The following is a 21583-nucleotide window of genomic DNA, read 5'->3' as shown; positions in this document are numbered from 1 at the left end:
CAAATACATACTTAAGAATCCAACTTTCGGGGGTTGGGGATTTAGCTCAGCGGTAGAATGCTTGCCTAGTAAACGCAAGGCCCTGGGTTCGGTCCCCAGCTCCGAAAAAAAAAAGGAGAAAAAAAAAAAAAAAGAATCCAACTTTCGGGGCTGGAGAGATGGCTCAGCAGCGGTTAAGGGCACTAACTGCTCTTCCAGAGGTCCTGAGTTCAAATCCCAGCAACCACATGGTGGCTCACAACCATCTGTGATGAGCTCTGATGCCCTCTTCTGGTGTGTCTGAAGACAGCTACAGTGTACTCACATAAATAAATATTTTTTTTTTTTCCCCCAGAGCTGGGGACCGAACCCAGGGCCTTGCGCTCGCTAGGCAAGCGCGCTACCACTGAGCTAAATCCCCAACCCCAAAATAAATCTTTATAAAAAAAAAAAAAAATCCAACTTTCCTCCATTTTAAGGTCCTAGCTTCTTAGAGGAAGCATTCAGCACCTCATAAGGTTCCCCTTCAGCCCTGTGTACTGTACCTAGCTCTATAGAGTTCCCCAGTTTGGATAGTCACTACCTCTTTACCCTTGAGAACCCCAAAGTTTTGCTGAGGTCAGTGATGTGGATTCTGGAGCTAGAGCAACACCAGGCCAGAAATACAATCTGACCCTCCTGGGCTCTAGAGGCCATGGTGAGGAAACCCTATTTTCCCCTCTGCTCAAGGCCCAGCCTGTGCCCCAGGCCCCAGATAATCGGATTAAATAGCCTGCTCAGACTCTCAGCGCCTAGCAAGAACAGCTCCTGATTCAAGGAGCCTGGCCAATCCTCCCGTGACTTAGGGCTCAGGAGTGGCCCAACTCTACCAAGCAAGAAACAGCAAGGTCTGAAGCACAGTCAGTCCTCTGGCCATGGAGAATTAAGGATGCAGCAATTCCCAGAATATTCATCTTCCTGACACAGAATGAGGAGCTAATAATAAAGGATATAGAACAGCCAGGGACCATTGCAGGTCAGTCCTAGACATTCAAACAGCCCAGACTGGAGACAAAGGCAACATGGGAAACACAAAGCCATTTGGATTTTTTTTATTCTCTTTTTAAATACTGTACAGTGAAAAATAAATACGCCTTCTCATCCACCAGACAAGGTTATTTCCCAACTCCCTGGGAGACCTTGTCAACCCCCTTCATACACACCCCTGGTTCTATTCCAAAACCTTCCCCATGCCTCCCACCCACAAATACCCTCACTATCCCCGTCTTCCACAGTGATGAGGCCCCAGAAATAGGGGGTACAGGATGGGAGGAGGGATAGCAGGGGAGCCCCCCTGAACTGTCAAATCTGGGTGGGTCAAGGAGCACCCCCACCAACAGGCGGAGAATGGGGGTGTTCAGAGGTTGGGGCATTAGAGGATAAAGGCACATCCAGTCTGATAGGGAAGGGGAGGCTCCCCTCACCCTGGGGGTAGGGTGGACAAGAGGGAGGGGGTATGACCCTGTTACACACCCCTCCACTAGCTCCTGGAGGTTGGGGGGGACCCAAGCTGCTGTGCCACCCCCCTCCCCCGTAGATAAGAGCAGCTCCAGCGCAGGTCAGTTGGACCCATGAGGGCCATGGTGGTGGGCAGCAAGCGAGATGGAGAAAGGAGGGATGTGGACTGGAGGTTTTATGAAACCCCATTCACCAAACTACCCAACTCCAATGGGGCAGAGAGCTCCCCATTCTCTGAGGGGCCCTTGGGAAGCCTGCTGACAGAGTCACCCTACAGAGGAAGCAAGGAGGAAAACAAAAAGAAAGCACTTCATGAGTATACCAGGTGTAGGCATTCCATCCCACTGCAGACACGGCTGGAGACCAGTTCCCTAATCTCCCATTAGCTTTGTTTTCTGTTTGTGCCGGCTCTGCTCTACCCTCAGCTTAACCCAAACTCCACTAGAAACAGCCAATTCACAACTCAAATATTTCTTTGCAAAGTTTTCTGTGTCCCTTTCCCAAACTTAAAAAGTGGGGTGAGCCGTATCTTGATTGTCTACCTTCTGTCCTGAAAGAGAATCCTCTGAGGGTTTTGTGCGCTCCAGAGGTGGCCGCTGGCGGCTCTGAGACTCTGCCCGTGAGATGTAGTCAGCCACAGTCACTAGGAAAGACAGGATCAAGACCTTCAGAACTCGGGGGTCCCCATGGTTCCCACGGAATCCAACCCTGGTTTTCCCAGCGAATGAGGCATCTCATCTTAGCTCCAGAGGCTCCAACTCTGTATGTCAGCTGACCTGGTTGGCGGTCTCCGCTGATGGACCCATCAGTCCGGTTACCACGATTACGGCGGCGGCGGCTGCGATTACGTCTCTGGGGTCTTGATTCATCTTCTGTGGAGTAAAGAAAAATCAAACATGCACCTACCCTCTCATTCCTCCTTCGTTCTCATGCCTCCAAGAACCCCCAGGCTCGCTGCTCACCCAGGCCATTCTCTGTCACGTTAGGACCGTCAGACTCCAGGCCTCCGTCCATGACAGTCCTGTCTTCATCAGTACGACGGCGGCGGGAACGGCGACGACGGGCACTTGCTGGAGGAGGTTCACCAGGTTCTGAATCAACTGGAGGCTCTGGTTCAGATGTGTCCAATAGGCTGTAAGGGTTGCTGTCTGGATCCTTTAGCACTGGTGAAAAAAAGGAAGACGCTGGGGAGTCTGGTGGCCACAATTTCCTCCTTTGGGCCCACATACATGACCCCAGCTCTCTGATACCTGAGCTAATAGATGATGAGTTGTATCTTGAGGTAGGCCGGGGAACAGGTGGGGGTCCCCTTCCCCGGCCCCCAATTGGCCGCCTCCTGCTTTCTTCTCCACGGCTTGGGGGATCTCTGTCACCAGGTCCTGCTCGATTAGATTCCTCTCTCTTTTCTGACTCTGTCTCAGAAGCTGTGGAGGGGTCTGAGCTGGGGCCTGAAGAACACAGGAGGACTTATTCAGAGGCACTGGTGTGGTGCTGGTAATAGGAGTTGAACCACCACATCCAAACTAGAATTCTTCCTATCACTCACAAGGACCCCCGTCAGTCATTTCACTGCTGTCCTCAAGTTCCCACCCACCTCCTTCACTGCCCGCACAGCTGTCTCACCATAGGCAGGACCACCAGTCCTCCGGCCCCGGCCCCGGCCCCCATAGCTGCCCCCATAGGTTCTGGTCGTGTGCAGGGAAGAGGAGGAGCTCTCGTCTGTGGTATAGCCCGCCTTGTCACTGCCACCACCACTGCCACCCCGTCCACTCCCAGGAGGGCGAAAGCCTAGCCCAATCTGCCGAAGCTGTTCATCAATTTGCAGTCTCTCCAAGCGAAGCTGTTCAACCTCCTGGTTGGAAAGATGGAAGACAGCATAGGAGAATTAAGAGTAGACAGTCTCCTTCCTCCATCTGTCTCTACCCCATCAGATGGTCCTGTGCTGCCTTTTTTTTTTTTTTTTTTTTTTTTTTTTTCGGAGCTGGGGACCGAACTCAGGGCCTTGCGCTTGTTAGGCAAGCACTCTACCTCTGAGCTAAATCCCCAACCCCGGTCCTGTGCTGCTAAGCTTTCGAGACTTAGGCTTAGGAAGACATAAGCTTAAAAAGAACATTTGGGATACAGTCCCAGAGCCAAAATATCTACCAATGGTCTGTTCTAAAAACAGACAAACCAGGCAGGACAGTTCCAAAGATTATGGACTAGAAGTCCATGACTTCCCTGCCACCCCAGTTTGTCCTTCTCCCAGGTTTCTGGTCCGGGTACCTGCAGGTAGGAGAGGTGATACTCTAGCAGTGCCTGGGCATTGCTGATATTCTCTCGGGTGCCAACAAATATGAAGGGAACCATTCCCTGGAGAAAAGACCAACAGGAAGATTAAGTCAGGCGACGGCACACATAATCTTAGCACTTGGGAAACAAGTAGTAACAGCACAACATAAAGCCACCCTCAGCTACTACTCAGTGAGTAAAGTTCAAGCCCAACCTAAGCCACATTAGACTGCCTCAAAAATGCCACCCTCCCCATCCCACTAAATAAAGCCAGGCATGGTGACACACATTTTTAGTCCCAACACTGGGGAGGCAGAGATGGGCAGTTCTCCATGAACTGAGTTTAAGGCTAGCCTAGTTCACAGAGTAAGTTCCAGGCAAGCCAGGGCTACCGAATGAGCCCTGTTCAAAAAAAGAAGAGAATCCAAAAGAAAATGACTGAAATGCTAAGCCCACCCCTCAGAAGGACAGGATCACAGTATACTGGGCAAACAAAAGGTCCTGTGTCCCATGCTCCGCCAGTTCCCAGCCCCCACCAAACAGTACCTCCTCCCTGGGGTTCTTCTTGTCGTTATCACCTTCCACACGAACCCGCACCACACCAGACTTATCCACGATCTCCTGAATCACTTTCCCGTTCTTTCCAATCACTTTGCCTAAATGGAGAAAGAAGGAATTAGGCTTCCTAATTTCTCTACATATGCACATAATTCATTCTCCTGATTCTAGGAATCTCAGACTTTCCACAGGACAGAAATGCTACAAACCCTACTATTATCCCCTTTCTCATTGGCATGTCAGACTATTTATTCTGTCTTTACATCCAAAGTGACATCAATCCTAGTTACATGGCCAAAACTGTTTTCAAAACTCTGCCATCTGGGCACTAACTTTATTCCTTTTATACACACTCTCAAACTCACCAACCAGGTTCCTGGGCACTTGTACAGAGTCCTCAGAAAATTCAAGGTAGCTTCGAGCCTGTCTGCATGCCTCTGGCGTCTATAGAAAGAGTAAACTAGAAACAGAATCTGGATCTCCCCTGCTGTCACCAAAGTCAGGCAGGAAGGTCACCATAACGTCAGATTTGCTTTCCACCTTAGCCTCGATCCCCTCTGCTCCCCAAAGGACCCCAATAGTCCAATCTTTTGCTGACCTCCCCATAGATTCGGAAAGTGCAGGTCTCTTCACCCAACTCAATGGCAGTCACTCCTGGCACTTTTCGAGCCTGCTGGATGTTGGCACCGTGAGTCCCAATTGCCAGACCCATCAGGTCCTCTCGAACTGTAAACTCCTCTTGGAATGCTGCTGCCAATTGCTTACTTGTCTGAAACAAAAAGGCACTGTTGAGATCCTGGTGGTGAAATCTCAGAACACATGTCCCAGGTACCTAATCTTTTGTATAGTTTAAATGTGTTGAGGGGAAAAATATTATGGAAGAAAACCAGAACCACCAGTAGTCTGCTTAGCCACTAAGACCTCCCTGGAAACTTCAGGTACCTTTAAATGCTAGGGCTTGTGGGCAGTGAGGACTGTAATGAGGGCAGTTGAACATCCTTAACAAGACACACACTGTGCCTATGGTCTACCATCTGACAAGTCCTTACAGCTGGCCTACTAACTCTCCAATTAGTAAAAATGATTCCTCTTCTGAGCCCTTCCCACTCTCAGGAGTTCTCTTTTCAGTTTATTCTGCTTAAAAAAAAAAAAAAGACTAGCAAGAGGGTTAGACAGAGGTGACATCAAAGTGGTTATGTACATGCATGTTTTCCTGCATGAATGTACATCGTGTTCAAGAACTACATGCTCCAGGCTCAATAGAGGGACACTTGCCTAGCAAGCAACAGCCTCTGCTCCATCCTGGGCCCGGAGTGGGGGGAAAACAACTTGTGGGCTACGAATGTAGTTCAGCAGATAGAATGTTTGCTCAGGGGGTTGGGGATTTAGCTCAGTGGTAGAGCACTTGCTTAGCAAGCTCAAGGCCCTGGGTTCGGTCCTCAGCTCCGAAAAAAAAAAAAAAAAAAAAAAAAGAATGTTTGCTCAGCATGCAGGAAGATCTGGGTAAGATCTTCAGCAATACAAAAAAGCAGATGTAGTAGCCACACCTGCAATTCCAACACCAGGATGATGGAGGGAGGCAAAAGGATCAAAAATTAAATGTCACTTTTGGCTACATAAAAAAAGTTTGACGGGGTTGGGGATTTAGCTCAGTAGTAGAGCACTTGCCTAGCAACCACAAGGCCCTGGGTTCGGTCCCCAGCTCCGAAAGAAAAAAAAAAAAAAAAAAAAGACTAAGATTCTTAGATCTTAAACAAAACGTTTGACGTCTGAAGCAAGTCTATCTTAAAACAAAACCAGCCAGTGGTGTGGCACATGCCTTTGACTCCAGCATTCTGGAGGCAGAGACAGTTGGATTGGTGTTTCAGGACAGCCAAGGCACACTCAGAAAAGTGAAACGAGGAAGAAATAAAAAAAAAGTAAAAGGGGCTGGAGAGATGGCTCAGCGGTTAAGAGCACCCGACTACTCTTCCAGAGGTCCTGAGTTCGATTCCCAGCAACCACATGGTGGCTCACAACCATCTGTAAAGAGATCCGATGCCCTCTTCTGGTGTATCTGAAGACAGCTACAGTGTACTTATATATAATAAATGAATAAATCTTTAAAAAAAAAAAAAGTAAAAGGCAGCCAGGCAAGACGGTCCATGCCTGCATTTGAGAAGCAGAGCCAGGCAACTCCTTTGAGTTTGAGGCTACCCTCAATGGTTTATATATGCTTGGGCCAGGGAGTGGCACTATTAGGAAGTGTAGCCTTGTTGGAGTAGGTGTGTCACTGTGGGCATAGGCTTTAATACCCTCATCCTAGCTGCCTGAAGTCAGTATTCTGCTAGCAGCCTTCAGATGAACATGTAGAACTCTCAGCTCCTCCTGCACCATGCTCTGGCCTTAATGATAATGGACTGAGTCTAAACCTGTAAGCCAGCCCCAATTAAATGTTGTCCTTATAAGAGTTGTCTTGGTCATGGTGTCTGTCCACAGCAGTAAAACCCTAATTAAGACATAAGTTGGTCGATCCCCAGCTCCGGGAAAAAAAAAAAAAAAGACATAAGTTGGGGAGGGGGGGCCTGGAGAGATGGCTCAGTGGTTAAGAGTTCCGACTGCTCTTCCAGAGGTCCTGAGTTCAATTCCCAGCAACCACATGGTGGCTCACAACCATCTGTAATGGTATCCGAAACCTTCTTCTGGTGTGTCTGAAGACAGCTACAGTGTAATCACTCTACAGTGTACTCACGTACATAAAATAAATAAAAATCTTAAAAAAAGAAAAAAGAAAAAAAAAGAAAAGAAAAAAAAAAAAAGACATAAGATGGTACCAAGGACTGGGCTATTGCTATGATAGGCCTGACCATGCTTTTGTTTGGAAGAACGTGGATTTGGGGACTTTGGATTTGGAAAGCAGTACAATGCTTTATATAGGGTTTAATGGGCTATCCTAGTAGGAATATGGAAGACTTTATTACTGAGAGTGATTTGAATTGGGCTGAAACTAAGAGGTTTCAGTGGAGAATTTTCATATATGCCCTAGAGACTTGTTTTATGGTACTTTAGCAAAGAATGTGGCTACTTATTGCCTTTGAAAGGCCTTAATGAGGCTTAGGTGAAGAGAATCAGATTAATTTCGTTGACAATCTCAGAAACTCCCATCATAGACTTCTCTGGCTAAGTTTCATGAAGAGCATTTTAAACAAGCCATAGCAAGCTGAGAAAGGAAAAATATAAATGGTTCAAGTATTAAAGAGGCACCAGAAAGTGAAATGAAGCTGAATCCTGCGTTCTCAGATATTAAACTGAATTAAGGGAGTGGGTGACCTTGGGACAAGATCCCACCCCAGCTAAGTTTAGGTTCAGGCATGGTGGTACACGCCTTTAATCCCAGGAGATCTGAGTTCAAGATCAATCTACAGAGCAAGTTCCTGGGCTGGAGAGATGGCTCAGTGGTTAAGAGCACTGACTACTCTTCCAGAGGTCCTGAATTCAAATCCCTGCAACCACATGGTGGCTCACAACCATCTGTAATGGGATCAGATGCCCTCTACTGGTGTGTCTGAAGACAGCTACAGTGTACTTATATATATAATAAATAAATCTTAAAAAAAAAAAAAAAAAAAAGAAGTTAGAAAACCAAAAGCTGGTGATGGTGATGATGTAACAGAACAAGGGGGCCATGTTTCAGCCCCAGCAAGCAGCAGAACTTTGGCAACTTCAGTCATATGTATCTGGCTTTGTAGTCAAGAGGAAACTACTGGGAAATTGATGCTGGTTAGCTAGAACTAAGAAATTAGAGGTGACTAAGAAGAGACCAGCACTAGGCCGGAGAGATGGCTCAATGGTTAAGAGCATTAGTGGGCTGGGGATTTAGCTCAGTGGTAGAGCGCTTACCTTGGAAGCGCAAGGCCCTGGGTTCGGTCCCCAGCTCCAAAAAAAAAAAAAAAAAAAAAAGAGCATTAGCTATTCTTCCAGAGGTCCTGAGTTCAATTCCCAGCAGCCACATGGTGGCTCACAACCATCTGTAATGGGATCTGATGCCCTCTTCTGGCGTGTCTGAAGACAGCTACAGTGTACTTGAAAGAAAGAGAAAGAAAGAAGCAAGCAAGCTACCTAGCTACAGTGTACTTTGAATGAATGAGTGAGTGAGTGAGTGAATGAATGGATAGATAGAGATAGATAGATAGATAGATAGATAGATAGATAGATAGATAGGAAGGAGACCAGCATCACTGAGGTGAAATCTTCTGGGGAGTGTTTTCTGAGAGCACAAAGAAGCTATATTCTAGAGATAGCCAAGGTTGTACCTCAAAGCTGTACTTGGTAATGGATGGGGCGTTAGAGAGCCAGAGCCATGGGCTATCTGCTGAGGAAAGCTGCTAACAGGGAATGGAACCAGCCCAGGAGAAAGAAGTTTGTTGCAGTCAACAAAGATGAAAAGGAGTTGGAGATCTGAAGACCACATTGAGATCAGACATGGAGATGCAGGGTTTGGAGTTTGCCTGGCTCATTTCCAGTCTTTCTTTGGGGATTAAGGTTAAGTGAGTGGATAAATCTCAGAAGAGACCTTGAACTTTGGACTTTTAACACTGTTGAGACTGCTATAGACTATGGGGACTTTGGAAGTTGGACTAAATGTATTTTTTTTTTCGGAGGTGGGGACTGAACTCAGGGCCTTGCGCTTGCTAGGCAAGCGCTCTACCACTGAGCTAAATCCCCAACCCCCTAAATGTATCTTTTATTATGCTATGTGTAGGTATGACCCCCAAAGACTCATGTGTTTGAACAAGCCTATGGGGCCAGGGAGTGGAAATGTGACAGTTTGTATATGCTCTGGCAGGGAGTGGCCACCCTATTAGGAGTGTAGCCTTGGGGTTGGGGATTTAGCGTGGTAGAGCACTTGCTTAGCAAGCACAAGGCCCTGGGTTTGGTCCCCAGCTCTAGGGAAAAAAAAAAATTTTTTAGAAGTGTAGTCTTGGGGCTGGGGATTTAGCTCAGTGGTAGAGCGCTTACCTAGGAAGCGCAAGGCCCTGGGTTCGGTCCCCAGCTCCGAAAAAAAGAACCAAAAAAAAAAAGAAGTGTAGTCTTGCTTGGAGTGGGGTATGTCGTGGGCTTCTTCCTAGCTGCCTGAAAGCCAGTCTTCCCTCCACTAGCAGCCTTCAGATGAAGATGAACTCTCAGCTCCCCCTGCACCATGTCTGCCTGGACACTGCCATGTTCCAGCCTTGATGATAATGGACTGAACCTCTAAACCTGGAAGCCAGCCCCAGTTAAATTTTGTCCTTGTATGAGTTGTTTTGGTCATGGTGTCTGTTCTCAGCAGTAAAACACTAAGAATTCTAGGCCAGGAGACCAGTGAGACCCTGTTACAAAGCAACATTGCTGGGCAGTGGTAGTACATGCCATTAATCTCAGCACTCCAGGGTCAGAGACATGTGGATTTCTTTTGAGTTCTAGGACAGTCAGGGCTATACAGAGAATCTCTCAAAAACAAAAACCTACAACAGAAACAAAATCAAACTTTTTAAAACCATACCAAAACCATGATAGAATACTGTCCTCTGAAAATTATGAGATAAAATAGGATTAATGGCCTAGCAGCTTTTGTGTATGTGTTTCAAAAACAAAAGGAAAAGAAAAAGGAAAGAACATTTTATTATTATTATTATGAGAAACAGCAGCCAAAACTTACCTCTAGGTGCTTAGTAGCTTCTTCATTGCGGGACATGAGCAGCAATTTGGTACGAAGGCTTCGGAAATGCATGTCACCCAGCAAAGATGCCCTCTTCACAGGGGCTTCTGTGGTTGACTGAGGAATGATGAACAGGATGTATAAAAGCAAAATACATGGCTCAGAGACGGAACCCTAAGACAAGTGGCTTAGAGGTTAAGAGAACTGACTGCTTTGGCAGAGGAGCTAGGTGCAATTCTAAGCACCTACATGGCAGTTCACTTGTCTGTAACTTCAATTCCAAGAGATCGGACACCCTCACGCAGACACACATCTAGGCAAACCAGCAACACACATAAAATAAAAAAAAAAAAAAAAAAAAAGCAAAATACACACCAGGGAAGCATTAGGGACTTGGCATCAGAATGTCAGAGTCCCTGAAAAAGGGCAGGTGTCAAGAAATGAAGTTGGATTTTTGTTTGTTTTTCAAGACAGGGTTTTCCCTGTGTAGCCGTGGCTGTCCTGGAACTCTCTGTAGACCAGGCTGGCCTTGAACTCACAGAGATCCGCCTGCCTCTGCCTGCTTCCTGAGTGTTGGGATTAAAGGCGTACACCATCACCACCTGGCAAGAAATGAAGTTTAAAATAAGGTGGTAGCATGGGCTGAAGGGATGGCTCAGTGGTTAAGAGCACTGACTGCTCTTCCAGAGGTCCTGAGTTCAACCTATGACATCTGGTGACCTCTTCTGACCTACAGAAAATGATGTATATATTCTTAAAAGGAAAAATAGAAAAAAGGGGAAAAAAAGGTGGTCATGCCTACCTCAAAACTAGGGAAGGTAAAGCAGGAAAAGTGTCACAAACTCAAGGGCAGCTTTAGTGAGTAACAGGCCAGCCAAGAGTAAACAAGAAGAGTAAACTTGTCTCAAAGGAAACATAAGGGGTTGGGGATTTAGCTCAGTGGTAGAGCGCTTGCCTAGCAAGCACAAGGCCTTGGGTTCGGTCCCCAGCTCCGAAAAAAAAGAAAAGGGAAAAAAGAAGAAGAAGAAGAAAAAAAAAAGGAAACATAAAAGAAATGAGGTAGGCTACGTGAAAACCATTGTTAGTCACATAGAAACTGAATAGCTAAATACTGACAGACAGAAGTCATTTGACAATAAGAAGCAAGTAAAGATGAGTTTGTTGTTTTCATTTTTAAACATTTATAGCAGGCAGACAGGTAGTTGTGCATGCCTTCAATCTCAGCCCTTGGAATGTAGAGGCAAGTGGATCTTTTGAGTTTGAGGTCCAGGACAACCAAAACTACATAGTAAGATCTTGTCTCAAAAACAAAAAACAAAATAACAAAAACCCAACGACAAAAAGAAAAAAAAAGATTTATTTATGTACATCTCTTTGTGTGTGAATATGCTATGTGCACCTAAGTGCAAAGACCAGAAGAGGGTGTCCAGTGCTCTGGACCTGGAATTAGCAGTGGTTATGAGATGCATGGAGAAGGCGGGGACAGGGATCCCCAAGAGCTGGCTAGCCCTGGGTAGGTGAAGATACACTGCCTTGTAATGTGTATTGTGAAACCAACACTTTAGGGTTTCCAACCCAGACACATGCAAATATGTATATACACACATATCCCGATATATCCAAGGCCTGGGCAACAACACCTAAATGACAGGGCACCTGTCTAGAGCATATAGGTGTGTGAAAATCATGGTTTAATCTCTAGCATAAGAAAAAAAAGGAAAAGGAATAAATTAAAAGTCATACATAAGGGTTGGGGATTTAGCTCAGTGGTAGAGCGCTTGCCTAGCAAGCGCAAGGCCCTGGGTTCGGTCCCCAGCTCTGAAGGAAAGAAAAGAAAAGAAAAGAAAAGAAAAGAAAAGAAAAGAAAAAAGTCATACATAAGGTAAATTAAGGAAAGGCAAGGCTACGGTTCCAGAAGGGTCAGAAGCAATAAAGTAGGCGTGAACATAGTCCAGCAGGAGCAAAAGCCACACATCAACTTTCCTCAAAGTTTAAATAGGAAAAAGGAAAGACTGTTGCCGAGGTCTATGTTAACTCACGTCTGAGAACTCACCAGAATGAAGAGCTCACTGTCTGTGATGTTGAGGAAGATGCAGTTGGCTCCCAGTGCTTTCTTGAACTCTTTATGGACATTTTCATTGGAGCAGCTGCAGATAAAAAGTAAAGTGCTCAGGACAGGGCAGTAAGCAGCTCAGGAAGGAGACGAGAGGCAGAACCCCTGCTGAAAAACACAGGGCTTAAGAAAATTATTTCTTGGGGTTGGAGATTTAACTCAGAGGTAGCGCGCTTGCCTAGCAAGTGCAAGGCCCTGGGTTTGGTCCCCAGCTCCAGGAAAAAAAAAAAAAAAAAAATGAAAGAAAGAAAGAAAAGAAAATTATTTCTTAAAATAATGACAGGAAGGCACAGTGGTGCAGAGCACTTGGGAGGCACAGGTAGGTGGATCTCTGTGACTGCCAGGCCAGCCTGGTTTACACAGTTTTAGGCCAACCAGAGCATGTAGTGAGGCCATCTCAAAACAAACAAAAGACAGACAAACAGAGAGACAAAGAAAGATGAAAAGTGGAAGGACTGTGGGCCTATCATGCAAAACTGTCCTCATTGGGCCAGGGGATGAGCAAAGCAGAGTAGAGTGGGAGGCCTGGGGGAAATGAGGACAGTGGCTGGCACTGTAGAGAGTCTCCAATTCCCAACTTCGCCAACACTCACGCCTCTCTAAGATCCTCAGGCACAGCCATGGTAACCTTGAAGAAGCTGCCTTTGGTTGCAAGGGGATTGGGATTGACTGGCCGAAGTCGCTCCAGAGTGACAATCTCATTGTAGGTAGCATCACAGGCAGCATACTCAATGACATAGAACTGGTGGAAAGGAAAGAGAATGTGTATGACCTGAGTATCCACCCGCTACCTTTCATGAACAAAAGAAGAGTTTCAGGAACTCCCCCCTCAAAAGGCTTCGGTCACTCACATCTCCCTTCATCATCCGCACCCGGGCCAGCCACCAACCACAAGGTTCCTGTTCATTGGCTCTCGAATAGACCTGAAAAAGTTAAAAATAAAAGGGAATGGCATTGAAGACTATCCAGAATTGGATAGTGTCAAGAATTGGAGAAAGCATCCAGATACCTGAGAAGCATTCCTGAACCCACAAAAAGGAAATGAGTAAGGAGATACTGAGAGTATGGGGTCACTGAGTTTTGTTTCTTTTCTTTTTTTTTTTTTGCTCAGTGGGCAAGAGCTCTCCAAGCACCATGACCCAAGTTCAAGTCCCAGACCTCATGGTGGTCATGATTACCAATCATGAGCTGTGGCACACTCATGGCCCTCAAACACAGACACATACACACAAAATAATTCACACTACGGGGCTGGGGATTTAGCTCAGTGGTAGAGCGCTTGCCTAGCAAGCACAAGGCCCTGGGTTCGGTCCCCAGCTCCGAAAAAAAAAAAGAAAAAAAAAAAAAAAAAAAAAAAAGGAAAATAATTCACACTAAGGAAAAAAGATAGAGATGGAGGAGATCTCGGGCTGGAGAGATGGCTCAGTGGGTAAGAGCATTAATTGCTCTTCCAGAGGTCCCAAGTTCAATTCCCAGCAACCACACGGTGGCTCACAACCATCTGGAATGGGATCTGATGCCGTCTTCTGATGTGTCTGAAGACATCGACACTGTACTCATGCATAAATCTTGGGGGGGGGGGGGTAGGTAGATAGATACGGAGATCTCACTACATTTACTAGAATATCACAAACTTTTGGGCTTAAGTGATTCTCCTCCCCCAGGCTTCCAAGTATTGAAACCGGAATTGGGGATACATTTCAGTGGTACAATGCTTGCCTCACATGCCCAAGACCTGGGCTTTAATCCCCAGGAATTTCTGTCTGTCTGTCTCTCTTTCTCTCTTGTACATACGCATGCAAGCACATATATATGAACTGTAGGAGCTAGATTTTAAGTGGATTTATCGCAAATGAAGCAGACCCCATTTTAGGTGGTGCCCTCAGGTTATAGCCAAGATGGAAAGGCACTGATGTATATTTTACTACATTGACTATATGACTAGATATGGTGGTTCAGAAAAGGAAAGAACAAAATGAGTAAGTACAAAACTAAGACTCCTAATAAAGCAAACTAACACTGAAAAGGAGACCCTCATAGTCCTTACCTCTACTTCATCTCCTTCTGTGATCTCCTTATTGTAGTCAGCTGGAGGTGGTAGTCGGACATCCCCAAAGGGAATCTGTCTCTCACTCTGCCAGCTACAAGACAGTGACATGAAAGCTATTCAGATTGATGTGATTGTCCACTTCTTCACAAGAGGGCTGCTCCCTTGCCTAGACCACTTTTATTCTTCCCAGTAAAGAGCCAAAACAGCAGACCCTGTTCCACAGTGGTCTTTTATCCCTTGCTACAAACTATCAAGTGACCAAAACTCCCATCAAGCTATTTGCTCTCTCTCTTTTCCTTCTTCCTGCCTTGGAATCGTGGTCCAAATCCTCAGCTCTCTGCTACCAATTGCAGGCCTCATAACTTAGCAGTCTACTTTTTCACCCTCCTTTCAGGACCCAGTGAACTTGTCTATTCCAAGGTCTTACTTGTTTTCAAAGAAGATAGTGACAGAGTCTTCATGGACATCCTTAACAAAGCCCTAGGAAAAAATTTTAAAAACATAAATGAAAATACATTTTTATCACTACATTAGCCATCAGGAAAGAAATATCAGAAACCTTTAAAAGAGTTTTAAAGAGAGTTTTAAAGGAAAAACAACAACAACAAAAAGAGGGGGTTGGGGATTTAGCTCAGTGGTAGAGCGCTTACCTAGCAAGCACAAGGCCCTGGGTTTGGTCCCCAGCTCCGAAAAAAAAGAAAAGAAAAAAAAAAAAAAAAAACAACAACAACAACAACAAAGAGTTTTAGCTGGAGATATGAGCAGACTAAACACAGCCAGAAAGACTGTTATGGAAAAGAATGTAAATAACGAGAAAGGAAATGATATGGACAGAATCTAGAAAGAACGTGGAATAGGCTCAAAGTAAAACCTGCACCAGAACAGCCCAGAATCTGGTCGTCTACTGGGGCCCATTACCTCCCTGTCTGCTCCAGGAAAGCTAAGCAACTTGCCAGAGTTCAATTAAGTCACTAGCAACTCTCAGCAAGGCCAGGAATATCCCATAAAACAGTGAAGGACTGCACTAGAACACCTAGAAGAGATCAGGACTGCCGAGAGGGAGAAGGGTCTAATCCCTAGAGACCTGGAAGACTTAGTACCCAAAGGCCTGAGACCTTGGAGACTAACTAGGACACACTGGAGAAGTTCAAAATAATCAGTTTATAAAAGAAAGCTACAATTTAAAAGATGTCATAGGGAGTTGGGGATTTAGCTCAGTGGTAGAGCCCTTGCCTAGCAAGTGCAAGGCCCTGGGTTCGGTCCTCAGCTCCAGAAAAAAAAAGATGTCATAGTTCTGCCCTCAATCTTGAGATCATGACAATAGGAATCATTGAATAGTTAACTTTCTCTTTCCTAAGAAGGCCTAAACTGAATATTCAACCTACAGTTTCAGCTGTCTTCTCTCCCTATTTTTCCACACAGATTTCTAATTTTGACAAAGTCCAATTCCTCCTCCTCCTCTTCCTCTTCCTCATCATCATCATTTTACAAAGTATGCTCTGGTTTCATGGCTAAGATGTTGGAATCCAAAGCCACAAGTTTTCTCCTATGTCTTCTAAAAAATGTATTAGTGTTTTTGTTTTTTTTCTTCTTCTTTTTCTCTTTTTTCTTTTTTTCGGAGCTGGGGATCGATAGTGTTTTGTTTTGTTTTGTTTTTAAGAAAATATTTGTTTGTTCCTTCACTCATTCGTGCAGTGGTGTTTTGCCTGCATGTGTGTATTTGAGGATGTCAGATTTTGGAGTTACGAACAATTGTGAGCCGTCATGTGGGTGTGGAAATTGAACCTGGGTGGTCTGGAAGGGCAGTCAATGCTGAACCATCTCCTCAGCCCCCTTCTGTGTTTCAAGTTACACTGTATATGGGTATGTGTGTGTGAACACATGCATGCTTTTCCCACGTGAGTGGATGTCAGAGGACAGCCTATTAAAGTAGGCTCTCTTCCACCGTGTGGGTCTTGGGATCAAACTCAGGCCTATGGGCTTGATAGCAGATACCTTTACCCTGGCCCAAGATTTCTATTTTCCATTTAGATATGTTTTATGCATGCTTTATTAACTGCATTACATTCCCAGTCCCAAAGTTGCTTTTGATTACTAAACATCAGTTTGTACTTTCTGGGATTTTTTTGTTTTGTTTTTTGATAAAAATGGAGACAGTTTAGAGAGTTCTTAGTCCCAGGATTTGAGAATAGGGGCAGATGAATCTTTTTTCTTTCTTTTTTTTTTTTTCTTTTTCTTTTTTTTTTCTTTTTTTCGGAGCTGGGGACCGAACCCAGGGCCTTGCGGTTGCTAGGCAAGCGCTCTACCACTGAGCCAAATCCCCAACCCCCAGATGAATCTTTTTAAATTTGAGACCAGTCTATATCACAAGTTCAGGCTACCCAGGATGGATGGATAGATGGAAAGAGAGGAAGAAAGAATGAAAGAAAGAAAAGAGAAGGAAGGAAGGTAGGTAGGTTTGGCACATGGTGGTGTCCCACACCTTTAATCCCAACACTCAGAGGTAGAGGCAAGCAGATCTCTAACCAAGCCAGTCTGGTCTACAGAGTGAGTTCTAGGATGGCCAGGGCTACTGAGAAACCCTATCCTGAAAAAGACTAGATACACTAGATAGATAGGTAGATAGATAGATAGACAGACAGACAGACAAACACGGTAGTTTCGGGTGGAACATATAGTTCAGTGTGGTGGTGTGTCCAGCAAGTATAAAGCCCTGATTCAATCCACAACATCAAAAGCAGTAAGAAAGCCAGATGCTTCAAAAGGCTAACAGTATTCAAGGACCAACCCTGAGCACAATAACTAGGATAGTAGCAGAACTTAGGAGAAAATGTACCAATAATGTTCTGGAGAATACACAACTCCCACCTCATAGATCTGGTCAATCACCCAATCACCACTTGCTATACTATTCTTTCTTTTTTTTTTTTTTTTTTTTGGAGCTGGGGACCGAACCCAGGGCCTTGCGCTTCCTAGGCAAGCGCTCTACCACTGAGCTAAATCCCCAACCTATTCTTTCCTTATAATGGGAAAATCTAAACCTGAATTTTGCTCCAGATACAACCTACTTTGGCTGTTTAGTGGGAGCCTGAGGCAGGAGGATCTGAGAATTGGAGGTCAGCTTAGGCTATATGCTAAGATACAGACCAGCCTGAGCTATCAAAGTATAAAAATCCTGTTTCCATATGGGGAGAAATGTTTTTAAAAATGAAAAAGGGAGGGCTGGAGAGATGGCTCAGTGGTTAAGAGCACCCGACTACTCTTCCAGAGGTCCTGAGTTCAATTCCCAGCAACCACATGGTGGCTCACAACCATCTGTAAAGAGATCTGACGCCCTCTTCTGGTGTATCTGAAAACAGCTACAGTGTACTTATATATAATAAATGAATAAATCTTAAAAAAAAAGATGAAAAAGGGAGAAAGGGGAAGGAAAAAAGAAGGAAGAGACTGGAAGTGGGCTGCCTGGAGCACTTCAGTGGAAGGATACTTGCCTAGCATGTGGAAGGCTACGATGAGAGACCTCAAGTTCATGCTTAGCATGGTCAACAAAACAGGCTCCAGGTACACACAGCAAGACCCGTCTTATAGGGTGGTGGTGGCCCACACCTTCCAAGGCCAGCCTAACCTAGAGTGACTTCCAGAGAAGTCACACAGAGGAAATTCTGTCTCAGAAGAAAAAGAAACCCAGACAAGGTACAGAAAATAAGATTGACTACAGCAGAAAGTGAATATGGATTTCATGTGAAAAAAGGACAACTTAAAGAATGAAAGTAATGCCAGGTGAGATGGCACAGACCCATAAAATTCTAGTCAGTAGGAGGAAGAGCTAGGAGAATCATAAGCTCGAGCTTGAACTATTATAAAACTTCCTCCCAAAAACACAGACAAAAAAGAATTAAAACACACTATGAAGTTGGGGTTGGTGGTGTGTACCTGTAATCCCAGCACTTGGGAAATGAAGCCAGTAAAACCAGGAGTTCAAGGTCATCCCCAGCTAAAAGCCCAAGCCACCTGAAACTCACCTTAAAACAAAACATATCATCCTGACAGAAAAGGAAAGTTTGAGAGGATAGTTCTAAAATAACTTAGACCTCAGATCTGGTATCTATAGGCCCTAGGAAAAAAATCAAAGTAAAACACAGTTTTTTGAAAGGAGAAAGGGATCTCCCCAAACTTAAAAAGATCTAAAAGACAGTTAATACTCCCTTACTCACATCAAAGTTTGCTGAGTCATGAATATTAATCAACTTGGAATACGCAAGTATCTACAGTGTACACTGAGTTTAAAAAGGATTAGTCTAATTTTAGGGAATTGCCTTTTACTCAGTCATGGAGCAGAAAGTGAAGTGGCCAGAACACAAAATCTATGTTATTTGGCTTTTATTCAACTGTTAACTCTATACTATCAAAGAATCCTGTCTCTGCTTCACTCAAATCTATCACTGCTATGGCCCATAGGCCCATAGGATAAAATGACAAAAGTCAAAAGAGACTTTCTGTTTGCTACCCATATGTGTAACAGAAAACATGTCCCTTTGCAACCACTTCATACAGTTAATTTGAACTGAGCACTGATCTGTCCCATGTCCCAGCTGCGCATGGCTTCCATGCTTCCTTAAACCAAAAGCAAATATCTTATCTTGATCTCACACTCAATTGAAGAATCACTTTTCAAACTAGGAGTGGTTGTGGATGCTGCTTTTAATCCCAGCACTCAACAAAGGCAAACCTATCTCAGTGAGTTTGAGTTCAGGGCAGCCAAAGCTACAAAGAGAAATCCTGTCCCCAAAAATCAAAGCAAAGAAAAAAAAAAAAAAAAAAAAAGGAAAAGAAAAATATGATATAGATATATATATAGATATATATATACATATCTCACTTTTCTTGGAATTTAACATTTTGGGGTGAGAAAGATACAGATGAAGGCTAACATATCAAGAAAAATAGAACTAACAACTTATAGAGTACTTTTTGGTTTTGTTTGGGTTGTTTTTTCAGTCTGATTTCATTCTCCACACTAGTTTTGAACTTCAACAATCCTACTTCAGTCTTCCAAGTCCTAGGATTAGAGTAGGCACCACCATACCCAGCCTGAGGACACTTTTAACAAAGGTAATACAAATGTGGGGGAAAGGAGCCCCAGAGCCCCATCAGAGCCCAAAAGGAATTAAGAGACTTTTGCTACAGAAAACAGAAATGTTACAAAGACATTCTTCTAGTAAGAAAAAAAGTACCAAGAGTTAGGAAAGTGACAGGGAACCTTCTTCAGCTATACAAAGGATAGATAGGTGGACCTCAATGAGGATCCACAGGAGTACAAAAGTACCAAGACTTAATTGAGAGGCTAAATTAAAGCTAGGAGATATGTGTACCCATAGGCACTGGGTGAAGAACGTGATCAGAAAAGGGGAAATTGCCATGGCCTTCACAGTGGGTAACTAACGGGTCAGTTGAAGTGGGGGTAGGAAACACCTACAGAGGCGGGGCAGACCCGTCCCTTTTCAGCTACAAAAAGATACAATTTCATAGTAGTCAAAGTTATTTCCAAGGGCATGAGAAAGTAGAAAGTTCTACTAGGGTAGGGGGACAGACAACCAGAAGAAACATGAAGGAAAAAGGAATCTCATCTCCCATCTAATGCTATGAAAATTCTTCTTCTCCAGAATGAAAGGAGTAAGAGAGGAACCAAAATTTCCAGGACAATTCCATCCAAAAAAATGCAGAAGAGGTTCAGAACCCCACAAGATCAGATGAAGAAAATACCTGAGGGGTGAGAAGAATCAGTCTGAATCTAAATTAGGGGTGAAGGGGATCCAGAATGGACTCAGATACAGAAGATGGGGTGGATAATGGATAGAAAGAAAAAACAAAAGTTCTGGTCTGGCATGGTGGCTCAATCTATAATCCCAGAACTGTAACCCTAGGCTGAGGAAGGAGTACAGAAGAGTTCAAGTCCAGCCAGGGAATCTTGTCCCAACCACACCCCTCAAAAAAGTTCACAGGAATCAAATCTTGGACAAAGAAAAAGCTGAAATAAGCAATTCTGAAAGCTACTTTTTTCTTTCCAAAAAGACTGTCAACAAGCAGAAATCAGAAGAACAGAAGCATGTGGAGATGGCCTTTTAGAGATGGTGAGGCTTAAACTTACCAAGAAGATATAGGAATGACCTAAATACATCTAGAGTCAAAGAGATAAAACACGAATCCATCCCTGGAGAGCTGGCTTTGGTATAAAGGTGTGGTAGGTGACAGACTTGTCCAACAAATCCACTAAATGGCTGGCTGGCTGGCTGATAAAACCTGAGGCCAAAGATGCTAAAGTAACAAATGGGTTCTGACCATTTCTTGTCAGACTGGGAACAGGAATGTAAGATGAAAGTTGAGCAAATGGTTCTAGAGCCAGTAGGCAAAGAAGCCTCCCTGAAGACCGAAGACCTAATATGGCACAGTGGACCTTCACAAGGGGGTCATGTAGGAAAAGAAAGGGAATCCTCCATGTGCTTGGCTGTAGGGGAGATGTGATTAAAAGCTGAAGTATCTCCTACACTAAAAAACAAGAAAAGTCGATTAGAAGCTAAGAAAAGGGGTTTCTCCAGGGTTCCCATCCACGCATAGTAATGACCTGATGTTCATGCCTTCAGCTGAGGATAAAAGCAGGTGTAATAGCGGGCTCAAAAATAAAAGCACGAGGGTTAACTCCCACGATCTCCCCGGGAGGGTTTCGAGTGGGAACGTGGGTCGAAGGTTCGAAGGGTCAGGACTAAGCTCCAGAAACTCGATCCCGCTGCACTCTTCCCTGCCTCGGCTGGGGGAGGGGGCTAAGGAGTGTGTCCCGGGTCGACGCGCCGTCTCACCTTGTAGAAGGCCCCGTTGGAGCCCCGCACCTCGACGGGCAGTCCCGGCTCCACATCCCCCCCAGAGGCCAGGCCGCCCATGGCGCCGCCACCACCTCCGACTGCCCCGGCAGCAGCTGAAACAGAGCCCTGAGTGCGGGCCGGGCCGGGCCCCCGGCGTCTCCCAGGAGGAGGAGCCGGAGGGGGAGCCGCGGGGGGCGGGAGCCGGGCCGGCCCCACGGCGGCCCTGCTACAGCCGACGAGCAGGGGGCCGGGGCCGGGCCGCTCCCCGTCCGCCGCCGCCGCTGCCTTGGTCTCCGCCACCGTGAGGGAAACGGCCGCCGCCGCCGCCGCCTTCGTCACCTCAGCTTCCGCCCGCCGGCGCCCCCGCTGCTGCCTCAGTCCCGGGACCCGCTGCTGCCGCTGCCGCTCCACGGCCTCCACCTCCCCCTGCCGCCGCCGCCTACTGCGCAGGCGCACAGGGCACCCGCCCGCCGCGCGCGGAGCCGGAGGGCCAAGGCGCAGGCGTCTAGGCTAGCGACCTAGCTCCCGCTCGCCAGCGCGTCAGGGCTTCCACATTCTCTTGCACTCTCTCACGCCCCCTC

At 45.5% G+C, this 21583-nt stretch overlaps 1 protein-coding gene across 2 annotated transcripts; it reads right to left on the bottom strand.

Moving 5' to 3' along the window:
* Nucleotides 1-1054: 1054 nt before the first annotated feature.
* Nucleotides 1055-21423, bottom strand: Fxr2 (FMR1 autosomal homolog 2). Of its 2 annotated transcripts, none has more exons than XM_039085448.2 (17): nt 21000-21423; nt 14573-14625; nt 14143-14258; nt 12947-13018; nt 12689-12837; nt 12036-12129; nt 9983-10099; nt 4904-5074; nt 4671-4749; nt 4294-4403; nt 3742-3828; nt 3100-3328; nt 2727-2924; nt 2439-2639; nt 2253-2348; nt 2019-2119; nt 1055-1747 (listed from the first exon to the last, which is right to left on the bottom strand). In XM_039085448.2, the coding sequence occupies exons 1-17, from the start codon at nt 21053-21055 to the stop codon at nt 1652-1654; spliced, it is 2025 nt and encodes a 674-aa protein (XP_038941376.1). In that variant the 5' UTR covers nt 21056-21423; the 3' UTR covers nt 1055-1651. The 2 variants fall into 2 exon arrangements, with proteins under 2 accessions (XP_038941376.1, NP_001094117.1); NM_001100647.1 differs by having other exon boundaries at nt 14143-14236; nt 21000-21099.
* Nucleotides 21424-21583: the final 160 nt, after the last annotated feature.

Source organism: Rattus norvegicus, chromosome 10, assembly GCF_036323735.1.
Source record: "Rattus norvegicus strain BN/NHsdMcwi chromosome 10, GRCr8, whole genome shotgun sequence".
NCBI classification, from domain to species: domain Eukaryota; kingdom Metazoa; phylum Chordata; class Mammalia; order Rodentia; family Muridae; genus Rattus; species Rattus norvegicus.
This window is presented reverse-complemented; position numbering and strand designations above follow the sequence as displayed.